The sequence below is a fragment of the Salmo trutta genome, chromosome 39 (assembly GCF_901001165.1).
Source record: "Salmo trutta chromosome 39, fSalTru1.1, whole genome shotgun sequence".
In the NCBI taxonomy this organism is placed as follows: domain Eukaryota; kingdom Metazoa; phylum Chordata; class Actinopteri; order Salmoniformes; family Salmonidae; genus Salmo; species Salmo trutta.
The window spans coordinates 21,191,525-21,205,437 of NC_042995.1; the positions used below are offsets into that span (position 1 = coordinate 21,191,525).

Genomic DNA, 13,913 nt, shown 5'->3' on the forward strand with positions numbered 1-13,913 from the left:
TTGGAAATTGCTCCCAAGGATGAACCAGAGGTCTTGGCTGATTTCTTTTGATATTCCCACCTCTTCCCCATTCATTGAGGAGGCTCTCTCCATGCAGACACATTTTTGGGTTGGGGCACCTTTCAACACATCTATGCACGCAACCACTCACTTACACTACTGGCTACATACACCACTGTATATAGGTTTCTTCAGTTATTAAATATTTTTGTTATTCCTTCTCTGTTGTCTCCCTTTTTGTTACGGGCTTCGAGCCATTTCGTGACACTGTTTAAAGAAAAACAAACTTTGAATTACAGTTTATCCTGGCCCAAAGACTACTTTAATGGTGCGGAACCATCTAACATAGAGTTGTAAAATCCTGACCTACCTCTGTTTTGTTTTAGTCTTTTTACTTTGTTTTACACCAGCTTCAACATTTTTGAAAATACTATATTTTGGGTTATCTTTCACAGCAGTTAAGATGGAGCAATGATTCAGAACACAACCATTTTTTTCAACGAGAACATTTCTACATCATTTTGCGCCTTTAATAGTCCACAATAAAAAGAAAGACGAGTGAATATCAAAAAGATACACGATTAAAAGTCACAATGCATACACAATGTGCTGTATTTCCCCACACATAAGCACATCTAACTAAGCATGATACATTGTGTGCAGTGGCGATTTTGGCATTTAAATCTTGGTGGGGAAAAAATGGATGCATGCCAGCAAAGCCACAACACTAAACAATATATTAATCACAATAACGGTGACAAACGGTGCCCATAAACTGTTAGGGCCAACAGAAGAGTCCCAACACCTTACTACTGCTACACCTATCAGCAGAGCCTTGTCTGACAGCGAAACAGTTAATTCAGCCTTATTTACTGCCTTTTAAAAAAGCATAGCTGATGTGGCTGACTTGCTTAAACAAATGTGGTCTACTGACAATTGAGATGTACAAACTGTGGCGTAAGGGTAAATTAGATTAAGACATTAATGAGTGAGCTAGGATGGACGTAGTCAATATAACTATTTGTTCAGCACTTTTGAAATGTACAGCGACAGAATTCAGAACATGGGCCATTCTTAAAGTATTCTCCCTGTACACCAAGTCAGAACCGTAGGATAAATAAATGGGGCATATAAGAAGACAATGAAAGCTCTTAAAATATTCGATGATGACATTTCTCTTAAACAGGCTATATGCTACATGTGCACCACCAAGTCAGACAGTAGGTAAAATTATGAAGGGAAAAGGCACAAAATTATTAGGGTGAGGCACATTGGCTACTAAGAGCTTACTACACAACATACACTTAGTATTACTTTCTTAGCTACAGTATATATATATATATATGTCCCTGGCATATTACATCATTTATGCAGCAGCATACAAGACATTTTTGTGCTCACTTGAACAGGAAGGTGGTGCGGTGGCCCTTTGTGGGCAAATTTTGTTATCAAACTTTGTCATCAAAGTCTTCCATTCTCTGGATTTATGGTGCTTTCAAGACAACTGGGAACTCGGAAAAGGTTGAATCATGATGACAAATCATCAGTGATCTTCAGGTCGGAGCTGAGTTCCCGACTTGCAATTCTGAGTTTGATGACCATTCAAAACTTATTTGCCCAGTCTGAGCTCGTTTTATTCTGAGTTCCCAGTTGTCTTGAGCTCACTGAAGTCAGAGTTCCGAGTTTCCAGTTGTTTTGAGCGTGGCAGAAGTCATGCTGGATTGACAGTATGTCCAATGTTTAAAAAGAGACCCTTAAGCTCAGACTTGGACCACACACCCACTCCACTGAATAGCAGGCTAGTGATTGCTTTGCAATGCTTGCAAACCCCTCATTGTTGAATTTGCAATTTCCAACTTCTGTAATGTTTATGTCCAATGAGCACTGATACGTTTTATCTATAATTGCTCTTCATTATTTCTCTTCATATGACTAGGATTTGCCAGTAGATTGTCAACTTGATTCATGATGATGACTGCTAGCTTGCGAAGATTTTGGAAGTACTGTAGATATGTGATTTTACGTCATTTTATCTATGGCCAACGACCTTGAGCCTTCTTGGATGGGCACTTCTAATGTAACTATGACACCACCCAAAGGCCTTGAATTTTCGAGTTCTACCCGCAGTTTCGGTGACGTAGGGTCCCCATGAGTGACAGAACACTGAGCCAATCACAGTGCAACTAGAGAACATTACCAACCCCTACGCTCCGTATTTTCCGCTGGCTGCCCCACCACAGAAAGCACTGAGCTAGGCTGAAACGCCTGCATCGTGGAGCTGCCTTATTCAAGAAAGCAAAAGACCAAGTTTGTATGCAGCTTTATTAACTAAATGATTTTCATGAAATTACATTGTTTGCAAACTGATATGTGACATATTAATGCCAAAATAACAGGCAAAACTATTTTTTTGGTAAACAGAGCCCCACCTGATTTTGTGAAAATAAGTTCAGCTTGTAAAATGTTGAATAAATACAATATCATACATAGGTGTTAAAAACATGGTTAATTCCATTGACCTGAAAAACACTATTAGAGTGAGATTGGATTAAAAAAAAAATAATTACACCTGGGTTTACACATTTTTGTGTACCAAAATCAACATTCCTGAATTTTCCTGTGATGTTGTCCTTTCCAATGTATACAGTGCATTTAACCCTCATTCCCACAGATAAGAACAGCCAGACTCTGTAAACCCCTCCAGAATACACACATTACTCGATAACCTAATCCTCACCACGGATGGACCTTCTTGTCCATCACAAACTGTCCCTGCGGCTCCCCAGCCCCCGCAGGAAGCAGGGCCAGGTAAACGGGGGTGATGGCGCCCTCGTCAGGTGACTTGGTGGCGTTGGGCCCAGCCATATCGGTCCTCACCCAGCCCGGGCAGCACGCATTCAGAAGGATCTGATCAGCTGGTCTCTCATGCCCCAGCTTGCGGGCGTGGATCCTGGAGAGCACGGTGAGGCCTGTTTTGGACACACCGTAGGCTGTGTCGGGCCAGCCCCCCTGGGAGTGCGCCCCTGCCTGGGCCTCCTGGACAAACCTCTCCATCAGCCCCACCAGCTCCTCCTCTGTGATGTCATTGCTGCGGAACCGGGCCTGGAGTTCAGGGCTGCAGCGGTTCAGGGCGATGGAGCTCATAACACTAGACACGTTCACCACCCTCCCTGAGGACAGACAGACACAAACAACTGTGTTGTTAGTAAAATAAACACTTACAGGTATCTACTGTCAATTGACACAGCAAAATAACCCTATGACTATGAGAGAGGGCGGGTAACGTGGTTGTGAGGTTCTGTGGCACAGGAAAAAACAAAGGGTCCTAGAATGTGTATGGTCACAGAACATCATTGTTCTGAAGTGATAAAACACAATGATGTGTGGTCATAAAAGGTCCCTCTGTTCCAGGGGATAGGCTCTACAATCTATTGCTATGCGTCAGTGTTCCATCTGTCAGTTGGCTTGTTCTAACAGTATTACCTCCTGGTTTGATGATGGGGAGAAACTCATTGCACATGTCTCTTGTGGCAAAGAAGTTAGTTTTGAGAGTCACCTCAGCTTGGGTTCCAAAGGGTGTAGTATCAGCGTCTGTAAAATAAACATCAGTCATCTCTCAGATCAAAGGGGCATCATATAGCATCATTATGGCCAATCATAGTAGCTATTATATTCTGTCAACTTATTTCCGTACTTTTAAAGGCAATCCCAGCATTGTTAATGAGCACATCAAGGCCACCATATTTCTCATTGAAGAAATCTCGGGCAGCGCGCACACTTTCTGGGTCGTTGATGTCAAGCTGTTGGAAGATGGGTTTCAGCCCTTCAGAATTCAGGCTCTCCACAGCCGCTGTTCCACGGCCAGCATCCCGGCTACTGAGGAAAACATCCCCATTGAATTGCTTGCAAAGCGACCGCACAATTGCAAATCCAATCCCCTTATTGGAACCCGTCACCAGTGCAACTTTTGGCATAGCTGAAATGCAAAGTTTACGAGAGAATTAGATTATACCAGAGGTGTATTCATTAGCCAGATTCCGTTGAAAAACTATATGAGGATCTGGATTTGTCCAATAGAAACTCTCGTTTGCGTTGCGAAACGTTTTTCGTTTGGAGTAGCTACACAGTTTCCATGGCAAAACATTTCTGCAACGGAATCCGACTAATGAATACACTCCAGGCAGAGAACCATTTTCTGACAGGGTTTATGACTGACAACTCTAGAGCGCTTTGCTGCTCAAACTAGAGATATGTTCTAATTTGCTAACGTTAGTTAGTTGTGTGCTAAATTGAAGTGACTAAAACAGAAGCAGTTAGGTTAGTCGATGGTACAGCAGTTTTGATGTACTTACTTTACAGTGGGGGTACTCTTGACGTGTCGTACAGTATTGTCACAGAACTGGCTTCAAACCACTGAGGTTGACACTCTTCAGGCTACTTGCTAGCTTCCGTAACATTAACAGCCTACTGCGCAGAACCGGAACAACAAACTAAAATGTAGATCCGGGTGAGCATGCGCTGAATTACAAAATCAATTTTTACACAATTCTAATCTGTCTATGCTATTATAATTGTATTTTAACATAATTCAAGACGGATAGGGATAGCCTACTGAGAGATACTTGTGACGCCACTGGTTTGGGATACAGTTTGTTGACTAGATGGGATACAGTTTGTATCAGAATTGACTTCTCGTAGCAGGTTAGAATTTACGCTGCAGGTTAGGATAATTAACGTAGCAGGTTAGGACAATAAGGTTAAGGTTAGGAAAACGGTTAGCTAAAATGCACTAAAAAAGAAGGGGAAAAAAATAAAAATAATCACCTTTAGCGGTATCCCCTCTAGCCATAACCGCAACCACATGCTGCTTGGTCAAACAGTTGGGTAAACGCAAAAGTAGTTATGTTAGCTAGCCAGTCGTTTATTTCTTGGCCATATGATATACTAACGTTACATATTACTAATGTCAAAACGGGTTTAGCAACAGCATTAGCTAGCCACGAACATCAAAACGACATGTTTACAGTTCAACAACATAACCATTACAGTGAGTTAATGGAGGCATGAGTGGGATTATTATCAACATTAGAACACAGGGAGTTTGCCACTTAATACGAATGTCTATGGATCTGATTTCCCATCACAAAGCCCATCATCATGACGAGAAAGCAACATGGGAGAAGGGCGAGAAAGAAGAGGCAACGGGAGTGCAGAGAAACAACTGTTCAGTCAGGTGCAAATCATTACTGTCACAACCTCATAATTCTCAAATTGGGTTCATGTTTCTTAGCCTTACTTTGTGGTGCTATTTGTTACCTCTCCAGTGACACTATCTCATGAACCACAGTTTGTGGCTCTAAGAAGATGGCTGCAACAGAGAGGCTTCAGCTCCAAGCTTCTAGTACCTGCACACTTCTCAGGTAGAAATCCTTCGGAGCCAAGATGGATGCCAAAACGTTATACATTTGGATAAAGAGTTGTCTTCTATTCTTCATACATTTCTAACCAGCAGCTTTGTCTTTTTCTTTACAGACACAGGACGTGGACTGATGACCTTACAGCCTATCAAGGTTATGAGAATATCTGTCTTTTACTTAAAATACCAATTTGGTTCCAGCACGCCTTAACTCTTGTTCTGATTGATTTTAGGCTGACGATTTGGTGATCTCCTTACCTGAAAAATGCCTTTTAACTACCTCTACTGTTCTAAGGAGCTACATTGGTGAATACATAGAAAGGTAACACATAAACAGCATCACACACACACCAAGGGTGTCTTCATTGGTCACACACAGTAGAAACATTTTTGCAGTGGAAACCGTTTACTCAATGCTCTGCAACTTGACGTAAAAGCTGCTCTTAAACAGAAGTTGAAGTTAATAGGAATTTCTCTCTGCTACCCAGTTTCAAAATAATTAACTACAACTTCCATTTCAAAACTAAACGGAACTCGACAGCTTTTACGTCACGTTGCAGAGTTTAGAGTTAACGGTTTCCATTTAAAAATGTTCTCTGCTGAGAACTTGATGTTCAAGTCTGGTTCAAATACATAAAGCTATCTGGTAAAAAAAAAAAAAAAATCTAAATATTTATATTTCTAGTTTGTTGATATGTTTTATTAAATCCTCTCCTAGATGGAAACCACCTGTGTCTCCTCTCTTAGCCCTCTGTGCTTTCCTCATTTCTGAGAGACATTTTGGCCAACGTGCAGAATGGAAGCCCTACATCGACGTCCTGCCCCAAAAATACACGTGCCCTGCTTACTTCTCAGATGAGGTCATCAACCTGCTGCCGGGGAGTCTGAGTGGGAAGGCCCTGGAGCAGAGAGCCGTGGTTCAGGAGCTGCACTCCTCTTCGTTGGACTTCTTCAGTTCCCTCCAGCCTCTCTTCAGTCAGCCTGTGGAGAGTGTGTTCACGCATGATGCACTGCGTTGGGCATGGTGCAGTGTGAACACGCGCACTGTGTACATGGAGCACCATCACAGCCCCTACATGTCCAGGGAGAGAAATGTGTATGCCTTAGCCCCCTACCTGGACCTGCTCAACCACTGCCCAGCCATACAGGTGAGACCAGTGACTGCACCTACAATGTAGGAACACACAACTTAGTCATTACTAACCTGGAATCCAAACTGAATTCTGCTCTGTTCACTGAAGTGAAACAGCAGTGAAATGGAACAATATTCAGTTTAGATTCCAACAAAAATATAAACACAACATGTAAAGTGTTGGTTTCATGAGCTGAAATAAGATCCCCCAAATTTTCCAAATGCACAAAGCTTATTGCTCTCAAATTTTGTGCACAAATTTGTTTACATGCCCTGCTAGTGAACATTTCTCCTTTGCCAAGATATCCCATCCACCTGACAGGTGTGGCATATCAAGAAGCTGATTGAACAGCATGATCATTACACAGGTTCACCTTGTGCTGGGGACAATAAAAGGCCACTCTAAAATGTGCAGTTTTGTGTCACAACACAATGCCAAAGATGTCTCAAGTTGAGGGAGTGTGCCATTGGCATGCTGACTACAGGAATGTCCACCAGAGCTGTTGTCAGAGAATTGAATGTTCATTTAGAAGCCTCTAACGTCGTTTTAGAGAATTTGGTAGTACGTCCAACCGGCCTCACAATCGCAAACCACGTGTATGGCGTCGTGTGGGTGACCGGTTTGCTGATGTCAATGTTGTGAACAGAGTACCCCTCGGTGGCGGTGAGGTTATGATATGGGCAAGCATAAGCTAGGGACAACAAACACAATTGCATTTTATTGATGGCAATTTGAATGCACAGACATACCGTGACAAGATCCTGAGACCCCATTGTCTTGCCATTCATCCTCTGCCATCACCTCATGTTTCAGCATGATAATGCACGGCCCTATGATGTCGCAAGGATCTGTACACAATTGCTGGAAGCTGAAAATGTCCTAGTTCTTCCATGGCCTGCATATTCAGACATGTGTATATATATATATTGACATCTCTGTCTGGTGACAGTTCAAGTTGAAGGTATCAGAGTTAAGTATCAAAATGTACTATGTCCTCAGGTAAAGGCGAGCTTCAGCCATGTGAGCAGGTGCTATGAGATCCGTAGCGTCCAAGGCTGCAAGAGATTCCAGCAGGCTTTTATCTGCTACGGTCCCCATGACAACCAACGTCTCCTGTTAGAGTATGGGTTTGTTGCTCCTGGAAACCCTCACAGTGTGGTGTATGTGGACCAAGGTAAGGAAGGCTAGCTTTGTGGGATAAAACGGTACACGGACCAGTTCTTTTCAGCAACGATTATGTTCATGGTCTCAATCCTAACTTGTGTTCTGCACTCCATTGACATCAATGCATGATGTACGCAAAAGTTAGAGCTCGCACCTCAAGTTAGTTTGGCCTTATGTTTGCTGTAATATTTAGTATGCATTTATTACTGTCTCTATCCCAATTTCCAAACAATAGAGCCAATTGACTTGTTTTTTTTTGGTTATTCATGTGTTTTCCAGTTATCCTTCAACAGTGCATCTGTATAACAGACATAAATCAGCTGGCACAGAAGCTACTCTTCCTGAAGAAAAATGACTTTTTAGCGTAAGTGTTATCAGCATCACAACTTACTGCTGTCTTGTACAGATGCCAGTATTTACAGTACCATGAGTTCACTTGCTCTCTCTCTCTAAAACAGAAACTTGACCCTTAGTTTGGATGGGCCCTCCTGGAGACTGATGACCGCCCTCAGGCTGCTGTCACTTAAGACAGAACAATAGTAAGAAATATAATCTTTGAGTTTTATAACACAATCAACAGCAGCTGCAAAACATTCAAAACACACCGATCTCGACAAACCATTTCTGTATGGACCTCGCTTTGTGCACGGGGGCATTGTCATGCTGAAACAGAAAAGGGCCTTCTCCAAAAACTGTTGACACAAAGTTGAAAGCACAGAATTGTCTAGAAGGTCATTGTTAAGATTTTAAGATTTCCCTTTACTGGAACTAAGGTGCCTAGCCTGAACCATGAAAAACAGCTCCAGTTGGCACTCTGCATTCAGGCAGGTAGCGTTCTCCTGGCATCTGCCAAACCCAGATTTGTCTACCGGACTGCCAGATGGTGAAGTGTGATTCATCACTCCAGACAACTTGTTTCCACTGTCCAGAATCCAATGGTAGTGAGCTTCACAATAACAGCACTTAATTACTGGGGCAGCTCTAACAGGGCAGAAATTTGACAAACTGACTTGTTGGAAAGGTGGCATCCTATGACAGTACTGCATTGAAAGTCACTGAGCTCTTCAGTATGGGCCATTCTACTGCGATTGTATGGCTGTGTGCTAAATTGTACACACTTGTCACCGACGGGTGTGGCTGAAATGGTCGAATCCACTAATTTGGCCATGTAGTGTATTTAAATATAAGTCCCAAAATGTGTGTACCAATCGCAGATCAAGATTGTTTAAATTTGGAATGATTTTGAAGTGTGTGAATGTCTTTCAGCCCTTTCTGGAAGAGTGTCCTCTTGGGGGCGGTGGTGAGCCAGGACAGAGAGGAGTGGAGTGTCGATGCAGCCCTTAGGCTTTGTCACTACCTGATGGTTGACAACACTAGAGCTCTGGACAAGGTACCGTAGGAAAAAGAGACCTGAAATTTAAATAGAAAAAAGCCAAAAGCAAACCCATAGACGTTCACAAAACGTGTCATGAAAAAGTATGGGGGTGTGACTTAAGCAAAGAGATGTCAGTCTCTAATGGCAGGAAAAATGGTCCTCAGGGTGACCGGATTACCAAGAACTTTGGAGGTCCATATATAATAGAAAGAATGGTTGGAAACTCTGTCACCCTTAACAAAAAGGCAGTATGTATAGTGCCGATCACTTAAACTAGATTGTCTGAAATAATACAAAAACTCATGAAGAAGACCGACAGAGGTGAGATATAGGAAGGTCAGAGACAAAAACAGAATTCAGGAGCAGAGGTGGACAAAAATGAATACATACAAATTGAGAGCAGGAAAGAAATGCAGAGAACAGACACAGAAAAGCACAAAGAGCAAAGCAGAAAAGCTAAGAAAATCATGAAGACAAGGTACCGTAGTTGTGAGTTGCACTTGATACCCATGGCTATATCCATAACATTCTAGTTTTAATTGGTTTCAGTTATTCTCCATTGACCACTTTAACAGATACTTGCACCTACAGACAGAGTGGAGCAAGCTTATTTAGGATTTTGCTGATGTGCTGATTCTAGGATCTTACAATGAGTTTGTTTTGAAATTGTGTTGAGGCTTTATCCTCTTTTTCCAGATATCCCAACTAACAGAGAGGGCAGACACGTCTCTCAAGGAGCAGCTAGCTGTGGTGGAATGGCTACGACGAGAGGAACAAGGAATTTTGGGTCTTAACCAGGAAATGCTGCAGAGTCTTCAGAAACAATTGTTGCCAAGCAGACAGAACAGCATGCACAACTTAGTATGACGTTCCAGAACCGGTCACTTTATCTATCACTGGCTGTGCTTGTATGAGGAGACAACCATGTCTGTTTCATTATCAGTGCAATGAATTGGATCAGCAAAAGGGCACGGTCACTAGCTACAGTGAGGGAAAAAAGTATTTGATCCCCTGCTGATTTTGTACGTTTGCCCACGGACAAAGAAATGATCAGTCTATAATTAATGGTAGGTTTATTTGAACAGTGAGAGACAGAAAAACAAAAAAATCCAGAAAAACGCAGGTCAAAAATGTTATAAAATGATTTGCATTTTAATGAGGGAAATAAGTATTTGACCCCCTCTCAATCAGAAAGATTTCTGGCTCCCAGATGTATTTTATACAGGTAACGAGCTGAGATTAGGAGCACACTCTTAAAGGGAGTGCTCCTAAGTTTGTTACCTGTATAAAAGACACCTTTCCACAGAAGCAATCAATCAGATTCCAAACTCTCCACCATGGCCAAGACCAAAGAGCTCTCCAAGGATGTCAGGGATAAGATTGTAGACTTACAAGGCTTACAAGGCTGGAATGGGCTAAAAGACCAATCGCCAAGCAGCTTGGCGAGAAGGTGACAACAGTTGGTGCGATTATTCGCAAATGGAAAAAACACAAAAGAACTGTCAATCTCCCTCGGCCTGGGGCTCCATGCAAGATCTCACCTCGTGGAGTTGCAATGATCATGAGAACGGTGAGGAATCAGCCCAGAACTACACGGGAGGATCTTGTCAATGATCTCAAGGCAGCTGGGACCATAGTCACCAAGAAAACAATTGGTAACGCACTACGCTGTGAAGGACTGAAATCCTGCAGCGCCCGCAAGGTCCCCCTGCTCAAGAAACCACATATACATGCCCGTCTGAAGTTTGCCAATGAACATCTGAATGATTCAGAGGACAACTGGTGAAAGTGTTGTGGTCAGATGAGACCAAAATGGAGCTCTTTGGCATCAACTCAACTCGCCGTGTTTGGAGGAGGAGGAATGCTGCCTATGACCCCAAGAACACCATCCCCACCATCAAACATGGAGGTGGAAACATTATGCTTTGGGGGTGTTTTTCTGCTAAGGGGACAGGACAACTTCACCGCATCAAAGGGACGATGGACGGGGCCATGTACCGTCAAATCTTGGGTGAGAACCTCCTTCCCTCAGCCAGGGCATTGAAAATGGGTCGTGGATGGGTATTCCAGCATGACAATGACCCAAAACACACGGCCAAGGCAACAAAGGAGTGGCTCAAGAAGAAGCACATTACGGTCCTGGAGTGGCCTAGCCAGTCTCCAGACCTTAATCCCATAGAAAATCTGTGGAGGGAGCTGAAGGTTCGAGTTGCCAAACGTCAGCCTCGAAACCTTAATGACTTGGAGAAGATCTGCAAAGAGGAGTGGGACAAAATCCCTCCTGAGATGTGTGCAAACCTGGTGGCCAACTATAAGAAACGTCTGACCTCTGATTGCCAACAAGGGTTTTGCCACCAAGTACTAAGTCATGTTTTGCAGAGGGGTCAAATACTTATTTCCCTCATTAAAATGCTAATTATTTTATAACATTTGACCTGCGTTTTTCTGGATTTTTTTGTTATTCTGTCTCTCACTGTTCAAATAAACCTACCATTAAAATTATAGACTGATCATTTCTTTATTAGTAGGCAAACGTACAAAATCAGCAGGGGATCAAATACTTTTTTCCCCTCACTGTATGTTTCCATTAACTTGTCCAGTGATTAATTTTTTTGGTCAACATTTTTGAACGTTTGCATAGAAAATAGATGCGACAATTGCCTGCTAGGGTGCATTTCCATTGAACTATTTTGTCGATTAAAAACAGCGGGACGTAATGACATCGCACCTAAAAAACAATTTACAACAAAAATAATAGCAGCCTGTATGCCCTCCCACCTATGTTTGTCTCAGGTAGCCTGCAAAAGCCAGCATGGATAGAATGCAATAATCAGGGGCACAACTTTGGTTTTAGAAGTGTTGGGGGCATAAATGTTTTTTTTTAATCCAGTTGGATAAACAGCCTACCTGACCGCTCAGAGGCATCGGCATGGTCCTAAAGCACACCGTTGCCTCGTTTTGTATCACATTCCAATTATAAAAATGCAATTTCAGAATGTGGAGGGGATATGTCCCCCCTGTCCCCAGTGAAAGTTGTACTCCTGGCAACAATTGACTAATATTTGCCATATTCTAATAAATCTCATGTGCCAACGTATAGCCTCGACTCTAGCGCCCATGGGCAGGCACTATCGGCTGCCTAGGCTTGTCTGTGCCATGTTGAAACTTGCACTGAAATAATTGGAAGGTGAAACTTGCATTCAGCCAACCAGAAAAGCAAGGGGAAGTATTCTTAAGTCAGGACAATTCTTGTGCTATTTTTATAGTTGGAAAAATGTTATTTTGTAAGCAGTAGGCATTTAATATTAAATGTAGAGTGGATGATGACATCACGTACCCTAAAAGTATTCAGCAATCTTATTCGAAAAACGGTTAATGTCAATTTGTCGCAACAAAGAAAGTTAGAAATATAAATGTTTTGGTCCATCTTTAGAAAATGTCTCATATCTGCCATTTCGATTACACACCGCAATAATTTTTTTGCTACATTGCTTTTGTTGAATAAACCTGGGTCAATGGAAACCTGTCTATTGATAGGTCAACGACCTCAGACATCAGGGGTACGTTAACGTTTGCTACATTGCGGAACGGTTTGTACTGAATGACACATTTTCCTCAAACTTCTTGTATGTTCTTGAACAGACTTTGATATACATTTGCGCCGGTCGGTGGGTTTCCAGGGTGTGGGATGAAGCAATGAGTGACATATTTAAAAGGACAGCTGTGCATTTTGAACCCACAACCAAACCCTGCCATGTTTTTTTCCCCAATTGGTCGTTCAGCACAGTTTCTGTTCAGTTGAACGTTCTATTACGTTCTGTACTGAATGCAGCCCTGTTAACTCTGGCCAATCACAGTGAGGGTCACTTGAGGACAGAGCGTTGACTGGAAGGACAAACTATTTGGAAGTGACCTGTCTCTCAACACTTCTGATATGCCCTCAGAGAGCGGTACATGTGGACAATGGTATCTCTCCAATCCCAGAAATCCTCCAGAAACAGGACATTGTTGCTTCCCCACCTTAGATTAAATAATTTAGCAAGAATTTCTCTGGTCACAAATGACACACGAAAAGCAGTTGCAGTTTATGTAGAATTCAAGCTGGGTCATGTTCAGTAAGGCACCAAACGGAATAAAACTTTTTTCCAAACATAAGGTTCTACAGATGTTTTGTTTTCTGTTGCAAATTATTTGCTACGGTGTGTCATACTAAACACCACTGATATGTTGCTCTGTTGGAGGCTGTAAAAAATTACAAGGCTTCATGCTTGAGGGTTAACCACAAAGGTTTTTAATAAAAAGACAAGCCTCAATGTGTTGAATGTAATTACACTAAGCAAAACACACATTATTAGATGTTTTGATCAACTCAGAAACAGACTCTTAGCACATATTTACATTGTACTGGAATGACTGGCAACCAGTGGTATAAAGTACTACTTAAGTTGTTTTTTGGGTAACTTTTACTTCACTACATACAATATTTTCTATAGGTACTTTTTACTCAATACATTTTCCATGCCAACCAAAATTACTCGTTACATTTTGAACGCTGAGCAGGACAGGAAAATTGTGAAATTGACGCACTTATCCAGAGAACACGTGGTCATCCCTACTGCCTATGGTTTGGCGGACTCACTAAACACATGCATCTTTTGAAAATAATGTCTGAGTGCTGGAGTGTGACCCTGGCTATCTACATTTTAAAAACAAGAAAATGGTGCCGTCTGCTTTGCTTAATATAAGGAGTTTACTTTTGATACTTAAGTATATTTTAGCAATTACATTTACTTTTGATAATTAAGTACATTTAAAACCAAATACT

The 13,913-nt window shown here is 42.0% G+C and overlaps 2 protein-coding genes across 5 annotated transcripts; one reads left to right on the forward strand and one right to left on the reverse strand.

Annotated features, from left to right (window-relative positions):
* Nucleotides 1-2,308: 2,308 nt before the first annotated feature.
* Nucleotides 2,309-4,460, reverse strand: cbr1 (carbonyl reductase 1). Its single transcript, XM_029740558.1, has 4 exons — nucleotides 4,353-4,460; nucleotides 3,695-3,976; nucleotides 3,484-3,591; nucleotides 2,309-3,170 (listed from the first exon to the last, which is right to left on the reverse strand). The coding sequence occupies exons 2-4, from the start codon at nucleotides 3,972-3,974 to the stop codon at nucleotides 2,734-2,736; spliced, it is 825 nt and encodes a 274-aa protein (XP_029596418.1). The 5' UTR covers nucleotides 3,975-3,976; nucleotides 4,353-4,460; the 3' UTR covers nucleotides 2,309-2,733.
* Nucleotides 4,431-10,087, forward strand: setd4 (SET domain containing 4). 4 transcript variants are annotated; one of them, XM_029740555.1, is made up of 11 exons: nucleotides 4,431-4,507; nucleotides 5,149-5,233; nucleotides 5,325-5,420; nucleotides 5,533-5,570; nucleotides 5,650-5,738; nucleotides 6,135-6,564; nucleotides 7,549-7,723; nucleotides 7,993-8,077; nucleotides 8,172-8,252; nucleotides 8,980-9,103; nucleotides 9,785-10,087. In XM_029740555.1, exons 2-11 carry the CDS (start codon nucleotides 5,158-5,160, stop codon nucleotides 9,953-9,955), a joined length of 1,365 nt encoding a protein of 454 aa, XP_029596415.1. In that variant the 5' UTR covers nucleotides 4,431-4,507; nucleotides 5,149-5,157; the 3' UTR covers nucleotides 9,956-10,087. The 4 variants fall into 4 exon arrangements, with proteins under 4 accessions (XP_029596415.1, XP_029596417.1, XP_029596414.1 ...); XM_029740557.1 differs by having other exon boundaries at nucleotides 5,348-5,420; XM_029740554.1 differs by having other exon boundaries at nucleotides 4,472-5,047.
* Nucleotides 10,088-13,913: the final 3,826 nt, after the last annotated feature.